This window comes from Nannobrachium achirus, assembly GCF_963921795.1.
Source record: "Nannobrachium achirus genome assembly, chromosome: 5".
In the NCBI taxonomy this organism is placed as follows: domain Eukaryota; kingdom Metazoa; phylum Chordata; class Actinopteri; order Myctophiformes; family Myctophidae; genus Nannobrachium; species Nannobrachium achirus.
In genome coordinates this window covers 10,616,627-10,640,025 of record NC_137814.1, presented here as the reverse complement: position 1 = coordinate 10,640,025, position 23,399 = coordinate 10,616,627, and the positions used below count along the sequence as shown (strand labels likewise).

Sequence of the window (23,399 nt, the reverse complement as noted above, 5' to 3'; positions counted from 1 at the left end):
ACAGGGCCATCACAGCACACACATATGATGATGATCAAGACATCTTACACATGTTCTATTGAAGCCCAAATCTAATGATAGGATATATATATATAAATATACATGTTTTCCTTTGTAAGAGGGGTAGTGTGGCTTTCGATAGAAGCATAGATTTATATATGTAATTTAAGTACAAAATATGATTTTGGCCCCCATAAAAAGGCAAAATTAAGCAAAATGGCTGGCACCAGTTTTGTAGATTTTGAATAAAGGGTGGCATTCACTGAGTTAAACAAAACAGGTATTTATGATTTTTCATATTCCATCCTGATTGGCTAAGATTGGCTTCCAAAGTTAGCAGGACTGCAAAGTTCTCAAAAAATGCCACTTGAAATTGTTCAAATCAGCCCCACGGTGGCGCTATAACAGGCTGATTTGTGTTTTTACCTATAACTCCATCAGTGTAAAACTCCTTTTAAAACTCCAGTGTAAAACTTCACTTTTGCGAAGCGCCCCTTGAGGGAAGCAGTCGCATCTCAGTTCGGCTCTGCATTTATTTTCCTACTTTCTCTTTTTCTTGCTTTTTTTCCTGTCTTCTTTTTTTCTTGTGGTGACTCATCACATTGGCCAAGCTGGGCATGTCTTGAGGAACTTTTTTTTATTCGTGTAGTAGTTTAGTCCTTTTTTTCCGTGTTTTTTCTGATCGGCTGGCAGAAAGAGTGGGGGAAGGGCCTTCTGTGCCTTGCGTGGAACAATGCATAGCCATAGGAAACAGCGGCCTACTTCCCAAAATGGATATCTTTGCTTTTTCATATTCCATCCTGACTGGCTAAGATTTCCAAAGTTTGCAGGATTGGTCAGTTTTGAACAAAATGCCTCAAATCATGAACACGGCCTGCTATTTCTGTGAAATGTTGCACGTACAGTATATTCTCACTACAGTAGGCTGAAGAACAAATGCCACCCTTTTCACATTGGCCTGTTATAGCGCCACCAGTAGGTTGACTTTTGCAAAACACATTTTTGGAGCAAAATGCCTCAAATCATAAATGTGGCATCCGATAGCCACAAAAGGCCAAAGAAGACATGGCACCCTTTTCACACTGACCTATTATATCACCACCAGTTGGCCACAATAACCTGTCTGACCTGGCGGAGACCTGTTCTCGAAAGAGCACTGCTTCTTGTTGAGGTTTGTTTTAATGTCCCCAAGGGGAAATTTGGTTTGCAACGGCAGTCAAATAGGTAAAAAAAAAAAAAAAAAAAAAAAAACATAAAATCAATACAATATAGACGTATAGTAGATAAACCCAAGTGCATCTGACGAGCGCCAACATCACTGTTGTTGTTGTTTTAATAAGGAAGAAGGGACATGGGGGGCACCGTATCACATCCAGCAGACCATAGTGAATATTAAATGATTGTTCCCAAGTATTTCGCTGTGCTGCAATCCAGTCACTCTGTACCGGCGGTGGCAGGATTAAGAGCTGTAGAGGTGATTTGTGTGTTTCTGGCTGTTGTGGGTGTTAAAAGTGCTAAAAGTGAAAAGTTTTATTTGTCACAGAGCTATACTGTACTTTCACAGCTCGCAGTGAAACAGTATCACATTCCAGTGACAATATGCAATAGATAAGGATAAACCAAAACTTAGTGTAACCCCCTCCAAGGAAATGCTAGATGCTGTACAGTTATACTGTACATTGTGCAATGTAAGATAAGATAAGATAAGATAAGATAAGATACAACTAGAGCATGTAACTCTATATACGGTATAAACACATGTAACGTTGAGATACTGTACAAACATGGAATAATACAGTATCTAGAAATATATACTGAGTATCTAATGGAATAAAACATGTATGCAATGTTGAGATAATGACAATGTGAGATAATACATTATGCATGTGTGGGTACCAGTATTTCATCACTGTCGGGCAGAAACCTTGTATCTCCAAGTTTCAAATTTGTAAATTATTTCTCAAAGTAAAGCAGCTGCTTCATCATATGGCCATCGCACAAAAGTAGTCAGAACAGCCGATCTACAAGCACGCAACGCCTCGCGGACGGTGCAAGTCGGTGTGTGCTTGTAGATCTGCTATTTTCACTAGTTTAGTTCATTTTTAAAATGATAAATACAAAACGAACGGTCTCGGACATACAAGGTTTCCACCCGACGACGATGATTTGTAAGTCGGTTCTTCCTCGTGTATGCGTGCGTGCGTGTGTGCAAGTCGGTTTTTTCATCGTGCGTGCAAGTGTGGCCCGTGCGTGGTATTAATCCCCGACCACCTTCTTTCCATCCCTCTCCATCCCTCCCTCCCTCCCTCCCTATCTGTTCCTACAGGAGACCAAGATCGACTGCGTTCGAGTCGCCACCAAAGGTAGGAGCAGACGGCTTACCCAGGATTAAGTGTGGTCCACCGAGGACATTCTGGCCCAACACCACTTAAATCAATGCGGCCGTAGATCCTCCTAACACCCACCCTGCACCTGGGTTCTGAGAACTAACACCATTAACAAGCTGTAAATGATTGGGCTCTCGCACAGACACACACCCACTCTCACGTCAGCAGCAGCCATCATTAACTGTTCTGCTGCTGTTGACGACGCTCACCGTCATTGAAAGGGTTAATACCATGGCGCCGTTGACGGTGAGGACTGTCAATCTTACTGTATATACAGTAAAGATATTATTACTTACTGTACGTCGCTCCGGTCCCGCCCGCATCGGTAATGTCCGCGATTTGTTTACAACGCACGTCGGGCGTGCACGCGAAGTGAAGCTCCTCCATAGTAAATCCATTGAGAGGCCCATAAAGAGACTTCATTAACTCATAACAGACATTTGTATACAAAGAGGGGTCTCCACTCTGCACACTCTAGACTCGGGATGGGCGCAGCCATGTTTCCCTTCTGGACCCACACTGTCATGTGACTAGATGACGTAATCGTTGCCGTCAAGTGATAATCCAAAAAAACAAAAACAACCCCCTTCCAGCCCTTCAAAATAATAGCGGCGGCCTATGGAGGAAACGGCGTGGCACCGAGGCACCAAGCAAACCTTCAGATTAAGAGGCAGTAGTTGTGTTAAGCTTATCAGTGTTCCTGAATTATGATTTTCAAAACTTAAAGCCTTAGCTAACTCCCTGCTGGTTTACACTGAGATCATACGTATGTATTCTTAATGCAATATGTCCATATCTCTGTGTTCATGAACTGGTACTGTCCTGTCTAAATAAACAAAAAGAAAAAAAAATGATGTATGTGTAATGCGAGTAAAATGCATGCACTGCAGGCCGCACACACTGTATATATTTAATTTATATTTAATTCAAGTAAACAGCTTTATCAAAATGACTAAATCAATAAATCAATCAAGGACCGTTGTTTTTTTTTGTTTTTTTTTTTGTTTTTTTTGCTCAACTCTGAGACAGATTGAGCGTGTGGCGAGGCCGGCGGGCACTTAGTTATGCCGCCGTTATACCCCCTGCTCCAGACATTAAGGGTGAAGCTGCCTAAGCAATATTGATCGCTGTGTGGGATTGATAAGACCGGAGGGAGCCCAAGTCACACTCCGTTCTGCACCGTGGGAGGGCCCCTGTCACATGCCTCGGCAATCTGCTCCACCACCACGGACTCGCATGCAGCTCCGCTATGGATTTCCTGTGGAGGCCCAGATATCTCCATCTGCATGGCTCAATAAGCCTGCAATCAAAATTGGGAAGGATTTAGAAGTAGAACAGCGAGGCTTATGAGTAATTTATCGCCCCCAGTTGGTTCCCCATACTGTACTTGTTAATGTGAAGCACCACACGTTAGCCTATAAGCTCGCGTGGACATGCACTTCATGTGAGCAACTGTTGATCCGCTTAAACCCTAGTGTCATTATTCCGGGACTGTCATGATAGGTGAAAGTACTTGCAGATCGGCTGTGATGCAGAGACATTTTGTGTAGAGGGAAAATACAGTCATGGGGCATACACAATGAAGTATATCGTCACTGTCGGGCAGAAACCTCGTATCTCCCAAGTTTCAAATTTGTAATTTTTTTCGTAAAGTAAAGCACTGCTTCATCATATACAAGGCCATCGCACAAAAGTAGTGAAAACAGCTGATCTACAAGCACACAACGCCTCGTGGTGCGAGGTGTTTTGTGCTTGTAGATCAGCTGTTTTGACTAGTTTAAATCATTTTAAAAATTATAAATACAAAACAAACGGTTTTGGACATACAAGGTTTCCACCCGACAACGACAATATCATTTTTACACTAGAAAGTTAACAAAACTAGATGAAATGCTGTCTAATAACAAGACTGTTTTTCTGCTTAATTACAGCATGATGACGGGAAATGTTTGCGTGGCTGTTTTCAGCTTCAGTGTGGCCTTTTGTCTCTTTCTGTCTCTGTCCATCTCCCTCCTCTCTCTCTCTCCCTCTGTCTCTCTCTTCTCTTCTCTGCATGCCATCCTGGATACACTGACTATACTCAGCTGCCATACTCGTGACGCAGCTCACAACCCCCTATCTTCGCATCGCCCCGGCGGCTGGTGACAACCAACTAACAGGTCAGACCCTTAGCTTCCTGCACAGTCTCTACCTCTCTTATCGCGTTCTCTCTGGCCATCCCAATTATTGTCTCTCCAACCAGGTATACTCGACACTCAACAACACCTGTATAATAGGCTCATAAGGGCTACACAACGGTTTTCCCCCAAGGGGAAGAAGGGAAAATCAATGGGTTTGTTGGGTGCATGTTGGTTTCTTTTGTTTGTTTGTTTATCGCGCGTGCATAGTGTTATTAAGTCAATATGGACCTTAGACATCGTCTCAGACTGTTTGATGCCTCCTCCTCTGGCTATCGCCGTACATGAAAGACCTGTTTGAGGCGCTATTGTCATTTGATGTGTCGAAGTTGCAGATTTGTGACAAGAGTTAATCCCCCTCCCCCCCTTTTCATGAATATTTCTCATTATTTCTCGCCGATGAAGTGCTGCAGTCGTGACAGGAGTGAAAACACAGCAGATGTTTTTTTTTAGTTATTTTTTTTAAGTACAGTAGTATACCGGGAGAGTCTACTGTACGCCGAGCCAGCATCTCAGCAGACTATCCAGTCACTTTTAAAATGCTGTACAGTTGTTTAGAAGAATTATTCAAACCACCCCCCCCCCCCCCCCCACCCCACTTCCACTCAAGCCAGAGAAGGAAAACAACATTCCACCGGTATTGGGAAAACATGGACAGGACTCTTGCCAATTCAAAACAGGGATTACTCTTGTCGCTCCCCCCTGCCCCCCCGCCCCGGTGTTCTCGTGAGATTAGCCCGGCAAAACGGGCATCCACATATGCCGACGGAATCAGTCCTTGTCTGTCCGACGGCTGATTGTTAATATGTCAAACCTGTCTGAAATCCTCCGCCTCCCCCCCCCCCCCCCCCCCCTCTCTCCGCCTTAAACACTCATAACCAAATAGAAGGACCTGGCTGCTGATAGCGGCGCGCCGGCGCAAGAACAATATGTCAACAACCGTTTCCCCCGGACGGATGTTCGTTCTTTGATATGGGAAGGGAAAATGGCACCGGTGGGGAAGAGGAGGAGGGGGAGGGGGAGGAGAGAAGACCAGGTCTAACAGATTTGTGCGACATAACAATTTGTCATTCTAAATTTACCCCCCGTTGACAGGGAATAATGGTGTTGTTCAGGTGGACGGTTGAGATTCCGCCAACGTTCTCGTCCCCCGTCCCCCGTCCCTCCCTCTGAGCTCAGAGCGCCACCCTTATCTCACACCCAGAGAGGAGAGGCTCTTCAAACCCGAGCGCCGTTTCTCCTGCTTTCTAATGTCTCTCTCTCTCTCTCTCTCTCTCTCTCTCTCTCTCTCAGTGGCGTCAGTTCAGAAAAAGCTAAGGTATGGCAACATGACTGGTGTCTTGACTGGTGTCTTGCATGCGCGCGAAGAGTCATGTTGCCATACCTTAGCAACAGGCATGCATGATACATTTATTTTAAGAAGTACATTCTATTCTATTCTATTATAATACCTTGTTGAAGTGACCATTTTGTTAAATTTTGCATTTTTAGTTATTTTACTGTAATTTAACAACATAATAACCTGCACAGACAGACAAAGGGACATTCATGGATTTATATTTAAAAGTAACTTTTATTCTCCCTCTTTGTCTCTCACCCAATCTCTCTCTTTTTTGGTCTCTCTCTCTCTCTATCTCTCTCCCTTAGGCTCTCTCTCTTTCTCTGTCTGATTCTCTCTCACTCTTTCTTTCTCCCGCTTTCACGCTATCTCCTCCCGAGCTGATATTTAATGTTTTGCTTATTTCGGGCCCTTTTTATCTCTCTCCTAGAGAGTATTATCTCCCCCCCCCCTCCCCACCGTTTTCCAGCCTAACATTTTTCTACAAACCAACAGCCCATTTGACCCAGACGTGATTAACCAAGGGTAAAGATGCTGTGGACTTATCTCTACCCCGACAGAAACGGCACCATTTCGCATGCCGCGGATGCTGTCCACCAAGGCTGTGGGCTGAAGTTAGGAAGGAACAATAGGGGAAACGGTTTACGGAGAAAATAAATGCCCTAATTGCTCTAAGAAGCCACTCTCGGCTCTATTGATATTTATGGTCCTCAAACATACCAATGTATTGACAATCACACGTCCGGACGTCCCCCGCAAGTGTCGGTAGAATCCATCGACGCACGTATCGAATGGAACCCAAATGCAACGCTGCGTGATTAATTATGGCTTCGGCGCATATTGAACAATAACATGCAGTTATTAACTTTGCGTCATGGCGTGTTGTGTTGTGTTGTGTTGTGTTGTGTTTGTGTGGAGTGAAGTCACAAAGAGGTTAGCGAGGCTGAGAGGTCACTGCCTGGCTCGATCCCCTGGTTTAAAACCAACGGGAATCGATGTGTCCTCCTGTCAGAGCTGCCCTCGAGCAAGGCACGCTGAATCCCTCAAGTGTTAATTTGACTCTGAGGTTATATTGTGATTGTCTTAAATACCAGCTCTTAACTCTTAACTTAAAGGCCGGTCCATACAGTCTCCGACCACCCAACTGTTCGTCGGAAAGGTCCGGTTCAACTTCAAAATGACGTCACTCGCATCTTCTGAAAAGCATTACCCCGAATTAGAGTTCGGAAAGCTGCACAAGGCATAAGAGCTGGTACTTAAGACAATCAAAATATAACCCTGAAAGTTGAAAAAAAAAAAAGAAATTGGTTAATTTATCCATTTGGTAACTCTGGGAGTATACAAATGGAACCAAAATGGACCCGGTACTGGTCCATTTGGTTCCATTGGTATACTCTCAGAGTTAACTGTGTATTTCCTAGGCATGTAATGTTTTGTGTGTCTCTGTTTGTTGCTCCTCGGGTAGGGGCGGCCACGCACAAGCCCGACGCCGTGGAGCCAGAGAAACAGACGGACCACACGGTGAAGATCGCCGGGGTCATCGCCGGCATCCTCCTCTTCGTCATCATATTCCTAGGAGTGGTCCTCCTGATGAAGAAGAGGTAAGACCACAAAACAATAACACTGCGATACCGCAGCCCCGTGTGGAAGGGAAGGGGGGCTTTGTGTCATTGCCTAGTGTTCAGAGATAGGGTTTTTTGTGTTATTTATTTTATTTTATTTTGTATTTCCCCTTTTTGTCTGCAGTATTTCTCCCCCCCCCCAAACTGCCGCATTGTCAGCGTCATAGTAAATAATTAATATGATTATGTTGATACGCTCCATTAGGGCTGTTTACAGCCATGAGATAACAGTGTGTGCCATGAAAAATTAATCCCGTTCCGCGGCGCCCTCAAACAAAACACACTGCGCTTCAATGGCATCGGAATAGGAATAGGAAGGGTTTCCTTTTTTTCCCCCTTCTTTTTAGGCCTGTGGTTCAGGCGGGGGGGTGGGAGGGGAGGGGTGAGCAGGGAGGAGATAAGACAGAAAATATGATGAAAGGGCTCAGAGGGGGAAAGGATGACCGCATAGCCGGAGGCTAAGTTTACATTAGCCCCCAGACCCATCCCGGAGAACAGCCGCCTCACTCCAGCCCCCTCCCATGAGTGTTGATTTCGTCGACTAAAACTGTGATGAAAAATGTTTGTTGACTGCGTTATTTTCACTGAGGAAAACTAAATAAAAACGTAATAAAAACTAAGCTGTGATGAATAAAACTAAGACTAAATATATTGACAATTTTGTCAACAAAATAAAAATTAGACTAAAACGTTAGGGAGGGACTAGTGGAGAAGAGAGTCATTTGGTTGCTCCCAGGTGATCTACAAGCTCACAACGCGTCGCAGTGCGACGCGTTGTGAGCTTGTAGATCGGCTATTTTCAGCACACAACCAAGTGTAAAATCAGTCATTACGATGCCATCAAGGCCTGCCAAAATACATTTCAGTTGACTAAATCAACTGGAGATTTAGTCACCTAAAAAACGTATGATATTTAGTCGACTAAAATTAGTCTAAAACTGAAACTTTTCAGGTGACTAAATTATGACTAAAACTAAATGACATTTTATTCAGAAGACTATGACTGAAACTAAATCAAAATTTGCTGTCAAAAACAACATTGATCCCGGAGAACAGCCGCCTCACTCCAGCCTCCTCCCAGGAAGCCATCGGTGCGGGAGCCAAAGCTCGGCAAACACCGAACCCCCTCCCTCCCCCCTCCCTCCCTCCCTCCCTCCCTCCCTCTCCGACCGTGTGCGCAAACCAAAGACTGAAATAACACAATGTCAGTTTCTCCGTGTTTACCCGAGATTAGTTTGGTGTGCGCGCCAGCTTGCTTCATGCAATATCTCAATCGAGAGGGGAGAATGTGAACAGGAAAATGCCTCGACAACGCTTTTCAATAAAACTTTTATTAGCTGCACCCTTTTTTTTCTTCTTTCTTTGCCGTACTTTTCTATTCCTCTCTCCTGACGTTAGATTGCCTGTGTTGCGCTGGAGAGTTAACACTCAAATACCTGGAACGCGCCCGAGTCGTGTTAGATTTTAACCACTTTAACGACTATTTTATGCCTTAACCATTGAAAAATAGCAGATATACAAGCTCACAGCGCGGCACCGAGTGCCGCGCTGCGAGCTTGTAGATCTGCTATTTTTGAAAAAACGTGAAAATGTGTGCAAGTCTTTGAATATCTTTGACCCGATCTTTGACCCGACTTCCAAATCCTTCCTCTAAATCAGTGGTTCTCAAACTTTTTCATGTCAAGGACCCCCAAAATTACAGGTATTTAGCCGCGGACCCCCATCTCAAAATATGTTGTTCCAGGGACACTCAAAAATAGCAGATCTACAAGCTCGCAGCGCGGCACTCGGTGCCGCGCTGTGAGCTTGTATATCTGCTATTTTTCAATGGTTAAAGCAGTCAATAGTCCTAGGCCTAAATGGGTTAAGGTCAGGTTACATACAGCAGGAGATGGGAACTGAGCTGAGTGGGAAGGTGGTGTAGTTGCCTGGTAATAACATCACCGAGTCTATATAGTCTTTATTTTTGACAGTGATATGAGATTTCATTTTTCTTTTTAATTTCCTTGCATTTTTTACATATCAAGCCTCATCTATGTAACACACAATGTGTGGGCGTGCGTGGGATAATTAGTATGCACCGAGATATGCAGCTAATTTAAGTAATACATTTGTTTTCAATGTGACTTAGCATTCAAGAGCGGGCGATGACTTCTTGCGGTTATATTTAGTGTTAATATATCACCGTTACAGGCATGAAATTAGATTCGTGTTTAGACACTCCAACCATTCGTTTAGTGGCAACCTCGGAGGTCAGCCATAGTCATTTCATATTGTATGTGTTGTGCATAGAATAGCGTGCTCTCCAAAGTGTTGTAATGGCCGCCTGTTTGTGAACTGTGTCCCTGAACAGACTGTAAACTACAAGTCAACACTTGTAGCCATAGACTACAGATGTTTTGGATGTCAGAAGTGTTTTCTTTTTCTTTTACATTTTCTTTTACATTTCTTATTTTTTATTTTAGTTTAGTCATGTTTATTGAGGATATGATAAAAAAAAAACAATTTATCATCTGTATCACTATAGTGGCGTTTCCATAAAGCCTCTTAATGCGCATTAAGGCTTTTGCGCATAAACACTTCAAAATTCGAATAAACTTCGAATCCGCAAAAACATTTATGCGCTTGGAGGAGGTGGATTTTGAGGCTCTATCGAAAAAACTAAATGTGCATTAGTGAATGGAAACGGGTCAGCCAATAAATGCGAATAAATGATGACGTTCTGGTCCATCGTCCTCCAAGTTAACACTTTCCCCTGCCGCTTAACGTCCATTGTATAGCTTTAGCCCACAAAACAAACTGGTTGTTACACACGGACTGTGTGTAAATTCCTCCCGTTTTCACAACACGTGCCAGCTGTAGCTCTTTACAGACTGTTGTGCAAAGACAACCGCCGACAGAACTGTGTTCAGCTGGGCCGCACAGAGGTGCCGAAAATCGGGGGGGGGGGCGAAGATTTACTACGGCGCTGAGTCGGCTCATGCGACCGTCGCTAATTCGAATGACTCCCGAAAATGGAAGCAGGCTAAATTCGCTTTGCCTTAATGCGCATTTCTGATAATTCGCTTCCTATTTTCGAATACGTTTATGGAAACATGATGACAGATTTTTAAAGGTTTTAAAGTTGTTGTTTTTTTCCCCCTTTCTTTCTGGGAGGGGGGGGGGGGCACTTGCAATATCCTCCTGTCCCACAGGTTGGGAATGGCTGGACTGCAGGGTAAGGGGTGTGTGTACGGTACATTCAGTATACTGGGCAGAGGGCCTCTAGCCCCTCCCACCCTGTACTGCCCAAAAGCATGACATAACTCCAAGCGATCACCTTTGCCCTCACAATCAATCACAAGTTTACCTCCACGTCGTATGCCGTCGCCATATCTGGTTTTTTGTTCATTTCTACTCTTTTTTTTTTCAAACATTAATATATTTTTTTTCTTTCCTTTTCATTCCATCCCCTCCCCCCTCCTTTTTCCACTGCTTATAAAAACCTACCACCACCACCACCACCCCACTCGGCAGAAGAACCTATCACTCCTACACTTACTACCTGTAAGTAAAACAATTTGTGTAATGTTAGTGCCATGCTTTTTTTCCTCACCCACGTATTTATTTTATTTTCATTTTTAAATCTCCCTCCCTGCATGTGAGGGAGCTATAATGTCATCCTCCACTAGGGCATTCACCAAATATTCGAATATTCGAATATCAACGTCACTATTCGACGTTGTTCACCGAAGTCGAATATTCGCTTATTTTTATTTTCTCTTTAAAAAAAAAATATCGTTTATAAAGCTTGGCTAGATAGGAAGTCATAAGAATGAGTTGTCAGTGCCCCTGGTGGATGAATTTGTTAATGCTCTATACCAGGGATTCTCAAACCTTTTTAGGCCGTGACCCCCAAAATACACATATTTGAACAGGGGACCCCCCACCCTGACAAGCACGTGGAATTGTAGGTATTGCATTTAATGTGACTCGGTTCCGCGGATAAATATTGTGAAAATAGCAGATCTACATGCTCACAACGCCTCGCAAGGCGAGGCGTTGTGAGCATGTAGATCGGCTATTTTCACAATGTTCGCCTCTTGCTTACTTAATATTTGACAGTTTGGCCAGTCCTGTCGAATATTCGACTATTCAAATACTTTGCCGTCGAATAATTCGAATAGTAAAAATCACTATTCGTGAATGCCCTATCCTCCACTCCACCTCCCCAGAGCTATTACAGCGGTCCACTGTAATCTCTGCCGGCGGCATTGGAAGACGCCACTCCAGTACGTCTCCATGCAATGAGCCTGCCTTAAGCCGGATTTATACTTAAAGGAGTAGTTCACCCCCAAAATGACTTTTTTTCTATTGATTACTCATGCCATGGAGAGTAAAGTTCAATAATATTTTTAGGTTTTTGTCACATTCCTAAGACAAAAATGTGATAACAATAAATTTACCCCCATTCATTCCGGATGGTGACCCGTTTCGAAACGGGTCACCATCCGGAATGAATGGGGGTAAATTTACTCAAATCAAATTTTTGTCTTAGGAATGTGACAAAAAACAAAAATATTATTGAACTTACTCTCCATGGCATGAGTAATCAATAGAAAAAAAATCATTTTGGGGGTGAACTACTCCTTTAATAGCGTGCCGGTGTTGCACACTCAAAATAGCTCAAAATTCAAGGCGCTGTACGTGACATGTGACGTATTGTGAGCTTGTAGATTGGCTGTTTCCGGGTGCGCGATACTGCACGCAACCAAGTATATCAAGCCCTTTACTGTATGTCACTTCTGAAGACAGCCAGACAGTACAGCAGAGCAACACCCCCAGACAAGGGGCGCACTGCCACTGGGAGGTGCGGGAGGTTACCCTGAGAGGATATGGCAGGTATCATTGCTGCTTGACACTTAAGTAGTTTGTTTATCCAGGGGATAAACTCAAACTGCCTTAAATTATAGTTTGAGCTGCAGATCTTCCTGTAGAACACGGAATACGATATTACTGAGTGCAAGATTTTCATGTCGCCTCCCATAATTTCATTTTTGTCAGCTTGTCAAAGATCGCTTTTTTTTAAGTGCCTGTCATAAGGTGATAAAATGTGTCGGTTGCGTCAGGGAGCATGGGTAAACCAGGGCTAATAATAATTCATGGTATTTTGTATGTTAATTATGTCCGGCGGTTGCCCAAAATTCTAACTCATTATCCAAGTTAATATTTCCTGTCATGTTAGAGATAAGATGGTGATGGTTAATGCATTGACAATTAAGCATGAGCTTAAATATGACACAAGCTATTTGGCTCTGAATGCATGTGATAAATCTCGCCGTTTATCCATCCCTCCTCACTCCATTTTACTGACCCATATTTCCTCCCCTCTTCTCCACGCATGGTTCCCAGATTCTCCTGCACGTTAATCCCACCCAAGCAATGGTGACGGTGGAGTTGTGTCTTTACCTGACCAGATTTTTCCATCAACCCTTGCGTAGATGATATGATTATGGACTTACCTCCGTGCTTCTTACAAAAGACAATAAACCGAGCATTTTGCTCATGAATTCTCTGGATTTCCGGGACTTCACAATGGGCATATAGGCTAGCTGAATGGCAAAGCAGCTTAGTCAGTAGCTTGTACTATTTGTTGTATCTGCACATGGCTCTTTCTGGATGGCCTTTGTGATGGATGCCAACTAATCTGGGTTGAGATGGCTGTGATCTGGAATGACAATGGAGCTCGCCTATCGCTTCAGAGAAGATCTCTGAATACACCTTGAAATAATAACGCTTTGCATGTCAGTCATGCTGTAGCGCGGATGTCTTGAGTGGAAAGCCCCGCCGATTTAGAGGACTGCATGTCTTGAAGAGGCAGGCTTAAGCAGGAAAAGCAGGATACCTGCTCACAGACAGGACCCATCTTACATGCAGTATTTATTTCTGCAATTGTTTGTTACTCAACCAGTAAGACTCCCTAATCGGGAGATAAGCGACCGTCACGTCGCGTACACGATGATGACATGACTTTAGAGATAGTGTGTACCGCTTTGTGTGATTTTAGGCCAAAATCTGTAGGAGCAGTGTCCAAAAACGTGCTTTGCAAAAATCGGCCTGATGGTGGCGCTAGATGAGGGCCATGTGAGAAATCCATGTGATTTGCGATCCAAGGAGTGTGTGTGCAAAGTTTGGCACCGATAGGGCCAACGGTGGAGGAGATAGAGTAGGGTCAAAAGTGTGACGGACAGACAGACAGACAGACAGCCGGTGGAGCTTTTCATACTTCCGACCTGACGGTCGCAATTATGCTATATCAGCTATAAAAAGAGACCGGTAGCTATTTCAATGCTTATTTTACCTGACTTGTATTTTGAACGGAACGTTAGAAAAGGGCTTAATATTCGAAACCTTTATGAACAAAAGTGTGTGTATGTGCCTAAATGAGTTGGTGAAATAGATTGTGGATAGTGTGCTTATGATGCGTACCCTCGCTGTAGTGTTTTATCTGCAGTGCTCACAGCAGCCTTGTTGACAGCCGTGGGGATCACAACACCTCCATGATTGATGGAGCTCCATTAATACGCTCATGCATTCATCAAACAAGCCCCTTTAAAGGCAGGAGAGAACATCAGGCAGTTGCCAAAATATGCACTTTAGGTATATCGCCAGAGGTGGCAACGCAACATCAGTCAGGGATCTCATTAGGGATGCAGTTACATGTGTGAATAAATATGTGGCCTGCATCACTTTAACCCATCACGACCGGGATCTGTGGCACGGAGCCACTTTAACCATCATTTTTCATACTAGTGCCGCGCTGTGAGCTTGTACAGGGGTCTTCAACAGGGGGTCCGGGACCCCTGGGGGGTCCTCAGAGTTACTACAGGTGGTACTTCAAATCTTTGTGTGATTTTTAACCACTTGAACCCTAACGTCCATATTCTGAGAATTTTAGCCAAAAATAGCAGATCTACAAGCTCACAACGCCTCGCGCTGCAAGGCATTGTGAGCTTGTAGATTAGCTATTTTTGACAAAGGGATCTGGTGTAGAGGGGAAAAAAGAGTACACACTAAGTACAGAGTGAAAGGTCAAGTTTTGACGGTTCAAGTGGTAAAATATCTGATAACACAAATTGGCATAATCCAAAATACACTGATGATTGTGCTGTCAAACGATGAAACTATATGAAATCTGGGGGTCCCTGCTTCATCTCTCTCTCAGCTAAGGGGTCCTTGGCCTGAAAACATTGAAGACCCCTGAGCTTGTATATCTGCTATTTAAAAAAGAAACGTAAAGATTTGTGCAAATCTTTGAATATACAGTATGTTTTTTTTAAAGTCCCTGGAAAACCATTAGGATTTAGAAGACATTTTAAGTTATTTTTCAGGTCTTAAGGCGTTAATCAGAACGAGGCCGCTGATGCTGCCGCTGCTGTTGCCGGGGACAGGGGAGGGATCAAGGGGCAGGGGGCAGGGGTTGAGGTGGGGTCCACATCCCCATGAGGATTATACCCATCGAGTGATGAGGCTGATTTGCAGAAGAACCACACTCATCACTATCTGACTCGACAGCCGCCCCACGTGCTCCACCTCATCCTCATGCATAAACCACCCCGTATAATCTTCTGTATTACATGTTAAGTTTAATTTTCATCACCACATAGTGCCAGGCATGCATATTGTACGGCTTTACTCTAGATACCCGGTATACAAAAGTGATTGACAAATGTAAGTAAGTGTAAGCTGCTGCGCTCCCTTTTCAAGGTTCTGTGTTAAGACTCGCTAAGGAGGTCATGCTAACAGAAGATGATGAGCCTGACAATTGTGTCAGGTTATCGATACCGAGGACACGAGTCCAGCCCATGTCTTTTGTCAGATTATCAATACGGAGGACACAAGCCCTGGCCATGTCACCCATTCTTGTCGATGACAGCCAACAGGGTTATTCATGAAGCACTGCTCTAGACCGGTGACCACGTTCCCACAACGTGAAAGAGGAAGAGAAGCAGATAAATCTCACGCTGTGACTGAACTGAACTGTTAGCCTTTAATGACTGATGTAAGCAAGGTGTCACATGAATTATTTCAGCAGTCACACACCTGCTCAGCTGTTCTCAACGGTAGTCCTGCTGACCCAGATAACTGACCGTTTACCCTTTTTATTGTCATATTCTGTACGTTCTGTGTGCCCAATGACGCAACATGCTCCACATAATCGGTTTTGTGACGCATTGAACATTTCCGGTCATCCGAACGACTGGATTTGGATTGCCCTTTAATTACATTCACCTGGAGTTCCAGCGTCAAATGAGTCGACAGAGTTGAGAACCACAGCTCAACATTAATTTGTAGCTTAATGATAATGATTTGATCATTGGTTAATTATCGGCCACTCGCATAAAGGCCACTACCCCCAATCCCCATGTCGTTTCAGCATGTCCCGATGAATCCTATATATTTCCAACCATCTGCCTTCTTTCTAGCATCAAGCCTAGTAGAGAATACTACTTTACCATAAATGCGTGTGCATAACAGTTTATACACCAGCGAATAGTATCCCTTGCCGTTGTTTATTATTTACGATTATTAGTGGGCTTTAAAGTTCAACTCCAGTCAATGCCTTTTAGATCCTCAAAGCAGCGTACTTACTGCTGTACTCTGCCTCTGTAGGGCATTACACCTAGCATGTACAACAAACTGTGCTGGGGGCTAACACCTTCATTAAGCTTTACAAGGCAGCCTGAACATGCAGCAAGAATCACATTAATTGGTACAAGCCATGCACAGCATTGCTGCTACGAGTGCTGCATGCTGATGAGAGAGGAGAAGTGCTATAGGAGGGGAGGAAGAGAACAAGAGAATAGGGATGTCATGTCAAGTTTTAAGATGGTGCCTTGATGTTAGTCAAATAAAATGAATACATACATTTAACCACTTTCAACCTGTTATGTTCATTTTCTTTCAAAAACAAAATGAATATAGGTAGTGTCCTACCAAATCGGCAAGCTCGCCGAGCTGTAAGCATCTTTCGTGGCATCATCAAAGGCTTAAGTTGTTAATAAAAAATATAGAATTACCAAGTTATCGTTTTTGCATACATCGATTTGTTATTTCGCATGTCAACATGTGTTAATTACATGGCTTGCTCAAAAGCTTTGCAAATGTTGTTTATTGCCGCACTAAAATGACATTTCAAAAGGTTATAGGTACAGTATAATACAGAATATACCAGCTCAGTGGCCTAGTGGTTTGAGTGTACGCCCTGAGACTGGGAGATCGGGGTTCAAACCCCGTTCGGGCCATACCAAATTGTAAAAATGGGACACAGTGCCTCCCTGCTCCCATGCACTCAGCATCAAGGGTTGGATTGGGGCTAAGTCCCTGTGACGTACTAGCGTCATGTCCAGGGGGTGTAACAGTACTTGTACATCAAGCTGCCTCACGCTACAGAAACAGGAGATAGGCTCCTGCCCTATGAGCCTCATGGCTCGGCCGAGTCATATGGGACTCATGGCTCGGCAAGGCTTACTTACTTACTTACTATAATACAGAACATGTAGCGCTCAACTACATCGATTTTTCCAGCTAATAAAACAAGCTGGACATTGAGGACAAACAGGAGAGCATCCATGGAGATGGACAATGAACGCATGCTGTCGTAAAGATAATGATGCCATTCAAAACTGAAATGAGAACATCTACTGTAGGTCTCAGTGTCGCTGTTGCTTTAGTTCATTGGAATAGATGAGGAGCCAAAGAAATGATCAATATTCTCAAGATCATTCTTGACAACAGTATTTACTGGTAAATGGAGCTTTTATACTGTTTAGCACCTTTCTCCAAAGCGCTTTGAAATGAGCAGCAAATTCACACACACACACACACACACACACACACACACACACACACACACACACACACACACACTGATGGCGGAGCCGGCTACCTTGCAAGGCGCCGACCTGCTCATCATGAGCAGTTAGGGGTTAAGCTTCTTGCTCAAGGACACTTCAACATGAGGTCAGGAAGAGCCAGGGATCAAACCGGGAACGCTTCCAATATGGCCACTGAGCCTCTGTCGCCCCCTGTTGAACAACTGTTGCTGTAGTAGTTAATTGGATTTTCGTTTCTAAACGAAGAGACAACTAAATTATCAATATTCTGAAGGTCATTCTTACGTACTTTAAAATACAAAATGTCTCATTTTAAATGGAAATGAGTACTGCATAACTCAGTGTCACTTGCTGGTGTTGCTTTTAGTTCATTGGAATGTTGCGAGACGAGGAGCCAAAGAAGTGATCAGTATTCACAAGGTCATTCTTGATGATGCTATTTACTTTAAGAAAGAGAATGTTTTAACAGAACCAATGATGCCAGCAATTTATTGGATTTGTGTGGGCAGACTGCCATTAGACAACCATTAACACGGACGCCCAGCGAGGACGAGACAAAAATACATTTCAAATGAGAAAGCGCCGATTCAAAGGCTAGTTGTGTTGCTCCTCCCTGCTGGAGGTCAGTGACTCGTCATCAATTATGATGTCTTTGTCCTTGTGTCAGAAGGTTCAGGTTGAGCTCAGGAGCTGAAATGAGGCCTACCATGCTGATATTAGGTTTTGATGCTTGGTTTTAGACGTTTCAAGTGGGCTAGTCCCAGTTGTCCGACGTCCCAGTTGGGCGAACAGACTGTAAAGCAAGCGATCTTCATCCCATTCATGCGTTTATTGTGCGCTTGCCCAGGCCTTATGGCCTGGGCATAAATATAACGATTGCATTCACCACGGCTTCGGGCACTCGCGCCTGCGGCGCTTGGGCGCGAAGAGCAGGACCAAGGTCCGCTGGCCTTCGCGCCGCTTGCAATGTCGTGGACAATAATTACAGTCTGTTCGCCCAACTGGGACGTCGGACAACTGGGATTTTCCCGTTTCAAGTAACCACCTATACCCTCCTACAGAATAGAAATAGACAAACACACATGCATGCACACACACACACACACACACACACACACACACACACACACACACACACACACACATACACACACACACACACACACACACACACACACACACACACACACACGTGCACTCTGGCACATGTCAATGCACACACATGCACATGCACATGCACATGCACTGTTACGACCAAAATGAGTCTAGGGGATGGGGAGTAACAAACATGATGGAATTGTGCGAGCGGCGCGCAAACACACGTCGCACTTGTACATGCACACACACGCGCACACACACACACACACACACACACACACACACACACACACACACACACACACACGCACACACGCACACATGCGCACACACACACATACACACTTCCCTTTTTCCCATTTTTGTTCCAGTTGAACCAGTAGAGGGAGGAGCTCACTCAGAACCCAGATATGCCAGGGCTGTCGTGTACTGAACTGCAGACAATCCCTCTAATGAGAATTGCCTGATATAGTTACCTGAAGTGTTGGCTCTGTCTAAGTGTTTATGCGTCTACAAACGCCTCATCTGTCAGTCATCCTCTCCTCCCCTTCGTAACGTGCACACTTCTGATAGCGTGACAGCCCAGCCACGCTCGCGAGCAGCAATCGCTTCATAAATTAGCTAGCGGAGTCTCTCGCCATACGCAGCATTAGGCTAACTATCGAGGAATAAGATTAACGATCGCATTCATCAGCAGCACGCACAAGCACTCCGCCGTACTGTACACATGCTCGTGCTGTCTCTCTCAGCACATCATCCTCTGGAATGTAACCATCTATCATTGCATTTTCCCCCCGTTTACAAATGAGCAGAGAATGGCACGCATATTCGTCTTCATCTAACCCCCACAGTGCCGAGCAAACATCCGACTATACTGCTGGTGCTGCATGGCGTGCTACCCAAATTGGTGTCATCCGACTCGACCGTTTCTTTACGCCATGGCAAGTTGCGTTTTACCACAAGGCCAAGGAAGCGGATAAACGGGAGTCTCTACCCCGCCAGAAAAGAAATCTGGGGACACTGATGCAGTGTCAGAACCTGTATTAAAGTGGTTTCAAATTCCACAGCCGCACACAGTGCAGGGCCAATCTTAATATTGCCTCAGGTCCACGCTTAGCTCCATCACTTCTCCCTTCCTCTCCCCTTGCACCCCACCCCACCCTCCCTCCTCCCTATCCCTCCTATTAGAATTTGAAGTCAGCGGATAATGGGGGAAGGAACCCAGAGACAACACCGCTATTTTGTTCCGGGCTCTAATTGCAGATCAAAGACAAAACACCGGTCCAAGCAGATGAAAGTGTCAATCCTTTGTCACTCCCGATTTCAGGAAGGAATGGTTCCACTATTAGCCTCACGTGGCGGCCTTCAGAGTAAATGGCTGCTCTGAAGGCAGCAGGGGCCTGCTGCCATATGGCACCAGACAGCCACGAAATTGAATAAACAGAGGAGATTTGCGAAAACAAAACAGCGGGAGTGCGTCATTAGCCCGCCATTGTCCATGAGAGAGGCTGCTAGTCAAATAGTGCCGCGGGGTCACACAGAGACTTACAAAGTGGCGGGATCAGTGTGAAGGCTGCCAGAGTTCATTCTCACACTGCTCACGACTCCCCTCCAGCTACAGAGAAGCAGCAGGGCTCTACCGCCACCACTGCATTAAGCTATGCTATATCACCACCGCTCTGCAGTATATACTAGCTATCAACACCGCTATACTGTAGCTACAGTATACTAGCTATCAACACCGCTATACTGTAGTTACAGTATACTAGCTATCAACACCGCTATACTGTAGCTACAGTATACTAGCTATCAACACCGCTATACTGTAGCTACAGTATACTAGCTATCAACACCGCTATACTGTAGCTACAGTATACTAGCTATCAACACCGCTATACTGTAGTTACAGTATACTAGCTATCAACACCGCTATACTGTAGCTACAGTATACTAGCTATCAACACCGCTATACTGTAGCTACAGTATACTAGCTATCAACACCGCTATACTGTAGCTACAGTATACTAGCTATCACCTCCGCTATACATGTAGCTACAGTATGCTAGCTATCACCTCCGCTATACATGTAGCTACAGTATACTAGCCATCAACACCGCTATACTGTAGCTACTGTATACTAGCTATCACCTCCGCTATACATGTAGCTACTGTATGCTAGCTATCACCACCGCTATACAGCTTTCAATACCCGACCGCGGGTATCAGTACTGAGCACGATACGGCTGTCCTTCAATGGGAAAACAGCCAAATAAATAAGCATTTCATTTTTAAACGCTTGTTTTCTTTTCCGTGAAAATGTCTAAAATATGATAGTGTGGAGGACTACCAATTTACTTTTTGGATACGGTGTGCGGAAAAAGCGAATAATCTGAACCGTTCACCGATCTCTGCCGGCACCCAACGCAGCAGAACCTCATCTCTACTGTATAATAGCGGAGAGTTCCAAACTGAGCTAACCTGAAGCATGTGCTTTCCTTTAGCTTCATATGAAACACATTTATCATATGGCTAATTGCAGAGGAGAACGTAATTTCTAAATGTTGTTCCCCACAGGTATGTGTGCATAATACATCTATTTAATAATCTAACTGTCAAGCAGTAAGTCCAGCCAAGCCCACTGTGTCGCTGTCCGTGGTGCTGTAATGGCAGTCTCTTTGTCTGTCTCTCTCAATCTCTCTCTCTCTGCCTGTCACCACCTCTATAGCTACAGTATGCTAGCCATCACCACCGCTACTGCTGTATGCTAGCTGCCACTGTTATAGCGACAAACTAGGTGTATACTATGGTAGCTATCACACTGTTTTTGGCACCGTCCCTGGATAATAAAAGTGAATTTAATTCTGAAGAGTTGCGCGCTTGTGTGTGTGTGTGTGTGTGTGTGTGTGTGTGTGTGTGTGTGTGTGTGTGTGTGTGTGTGTGTGTGTGTGTGTGTGTGTGTGTGTGTGTGTGTGTGTGTGTGTGTGTGTGTGTGTGTGTGTGTGTGTGTGTGTGTGCGTGCGTGCGTGCGTGCGTGCGTGCGTGCGCGCGTGTGTGTATGTGCTTGTGCCTTCACACTATGTGCTGTGTGAATCAGGTAGATCTGCACATCTGTAAATAGGCGAATTCATGCGTGTATCCGTGCAAGTGTGCATATTCTTCCCTTCACGGTGTGTACAGTATGCATATCTTTACGTGACTGTTTTATTTCTAGCACAGTGCTTTAATGTTGTTTGACCAAGCCGTGATCACTTGTTGTAACAGCACATGCTTATGCTGATGCTTATGCTGAAGTAGGTCAATAAGAAACAGTTGACTGTTTTAGTTCACTGTTCAAACTGTGACTCTTCTGCCCCCAAATACGGTGGCTAATTTTAAATCATCGGGCCGTTGATGTATTTGGGTTATGGTGTCGCACTTTTCTGGATTCTCATGGAACAATACAGTACATTTAAAAGCAAAGTGGGTCCCTAATAAGACAATGTGTCCACAACAGGTTCAGAATCATGATCCACGTCAGAATCACTATTAGCTTGCTTGAATAACTAACGGTACAGTGCATGCACCGTGCAGGAATATATCTTAGACTTAGAGAGGTTGGTGCAGAACCATAAATACACATTGTTTCTGTATGTATACTGTACATACTGTATGATACGTATACAGTACATTATCTGTAGTGTAGCACTACAGTACATTCATGAAAATACAAGTGATGAAAAAGATATTATACCAATTTGGACATTTCAGTCTGCATCATGCCATCATGTTGTCATCATTTTATTGAGTTGTTCAACATTTAGTGTCATGCTGTCAGGCAGTGTGGTGCATGTACAGTGCTAGGTTACATCTACAGCAACGTTAAGGATTATGAGCCATCCAATTCTTATTGCATGATTAACAGCATCATATCGTCGCGGTCGGGCAGAAACCTTCTATGTCCATATTTCAACATTTTACTATTTTACTTAGTCATACGACAATGTCACAAAACAAATATATTTAGATATTTTTGTGTGTCTGTGGGTTTTATAAATATTTAACCAATGAAAAGTTCAGTTCAGTTCAGTTCAGTTTAGTTTATCTCCAGCTCTTTGGACACCAACATACATATACAATGTGCATTAGTGCAGTCTGAGCAAGGCAGTGAGGCACAATCACATTAGAGGAAAAAAGAAAGGAAGGTCCAAGGCACAGGTTGTCAAGTCCATCTGACAGACAGTTCAAAGTGTCAAAATGAAAAGTATTAACAAGAGCTTGTGTGACACTGAGCTAATTAATGTAATAACTGATCAGATCAGATCGGATAGAACACAGGTTCTCTTTACATCTCCCTGGAAGGTTTTGGTCATACGAGGTTTCCACCCGACAGCGACAACTGTTTCAGGCCCAGTCATTCTGTCTGTCTCTCTCTCTTTCTCTCTTTTTTTTCTCCAATGAAGGAAGTTGGCCAAAAAGCGCAAGGAGACGCTGAACAGCACGCGCCAGGAGATGACCGTGATGGTGAACTCCATGGACAAGAGCTACACGGAGCAGGGCACCAACTGCGATGAAGCCCTCTCCTTTATGGACACGCACAGCCACACGCTCAACACCCGCAGCGAGTGCGCGCTCGCACTCAACGGCCGCAGCGACTGTGCGCTCACACTCAACGGCCGCAGCGAGTGCGCGCTCACACTCAATGCCCGCAGCGAGTGCGCACTCACTCTCAATGGAAGAGGTGGGTTATGCATGCAAGGACTTTACCGCGCAGTGTACATGTACTGTAGCTAGACAGTCCTTTGTAATCTTGCAAAATGTTAAATGTATTTTCAATTGTGGAATGGCTATTTCAAAAGCTAGGGCAAATGTTCTAATGCCTTACAAAGTAGGTCTCCCTTGAGACAAGGGTCAAACAACCGTGA

The 23,399-nt window shown here is 44.3% G+C and overlaps 1 protein-coding gene across 8 annotated transcripts in view; it reads left to right on the top strand.

Annotated features, from left to right (window-relative positions):
- LOC308284704 (receptor-type tyrosine-protein phosphatase mu) overlaps positions 1–23,399 on the top strand; it is a 337,583-nt gene that overhangs the window by 212,058 nt on the left and 102,126 nt on the right. For 3 of the 8 annotated variants that reach the window (XM_080725415.1, XM_080725416.1, XM_080725414.1), the window contains exons 14-18: positions 2,327–2,363; positions 4,472–4,546; positions 7,369–7,504; positions 11,042–11,071; positions 22,938–23,215. In XM_080725415.1, coding sequence (XP_080581541.1) covers positions 2,327–2,363; positions 4,472–4,546; positions 7,369–7,504; positions 11,042–11,071; positions 22,938–23,215 — 556 coding nt within the window. The remainder of the gene's footprint in view (positions 1–2,326; positions 2,364–4,471; positions 4,547–7,368; positions 7,505–11,041; positions 11,072–22,937; positions 23,216–23,399) is intronic. The other 5 variants (XM_080725421.1, XM_080725417.1, XM_080725420.1 and 2 more) reach the window with 3 other exon arrangements.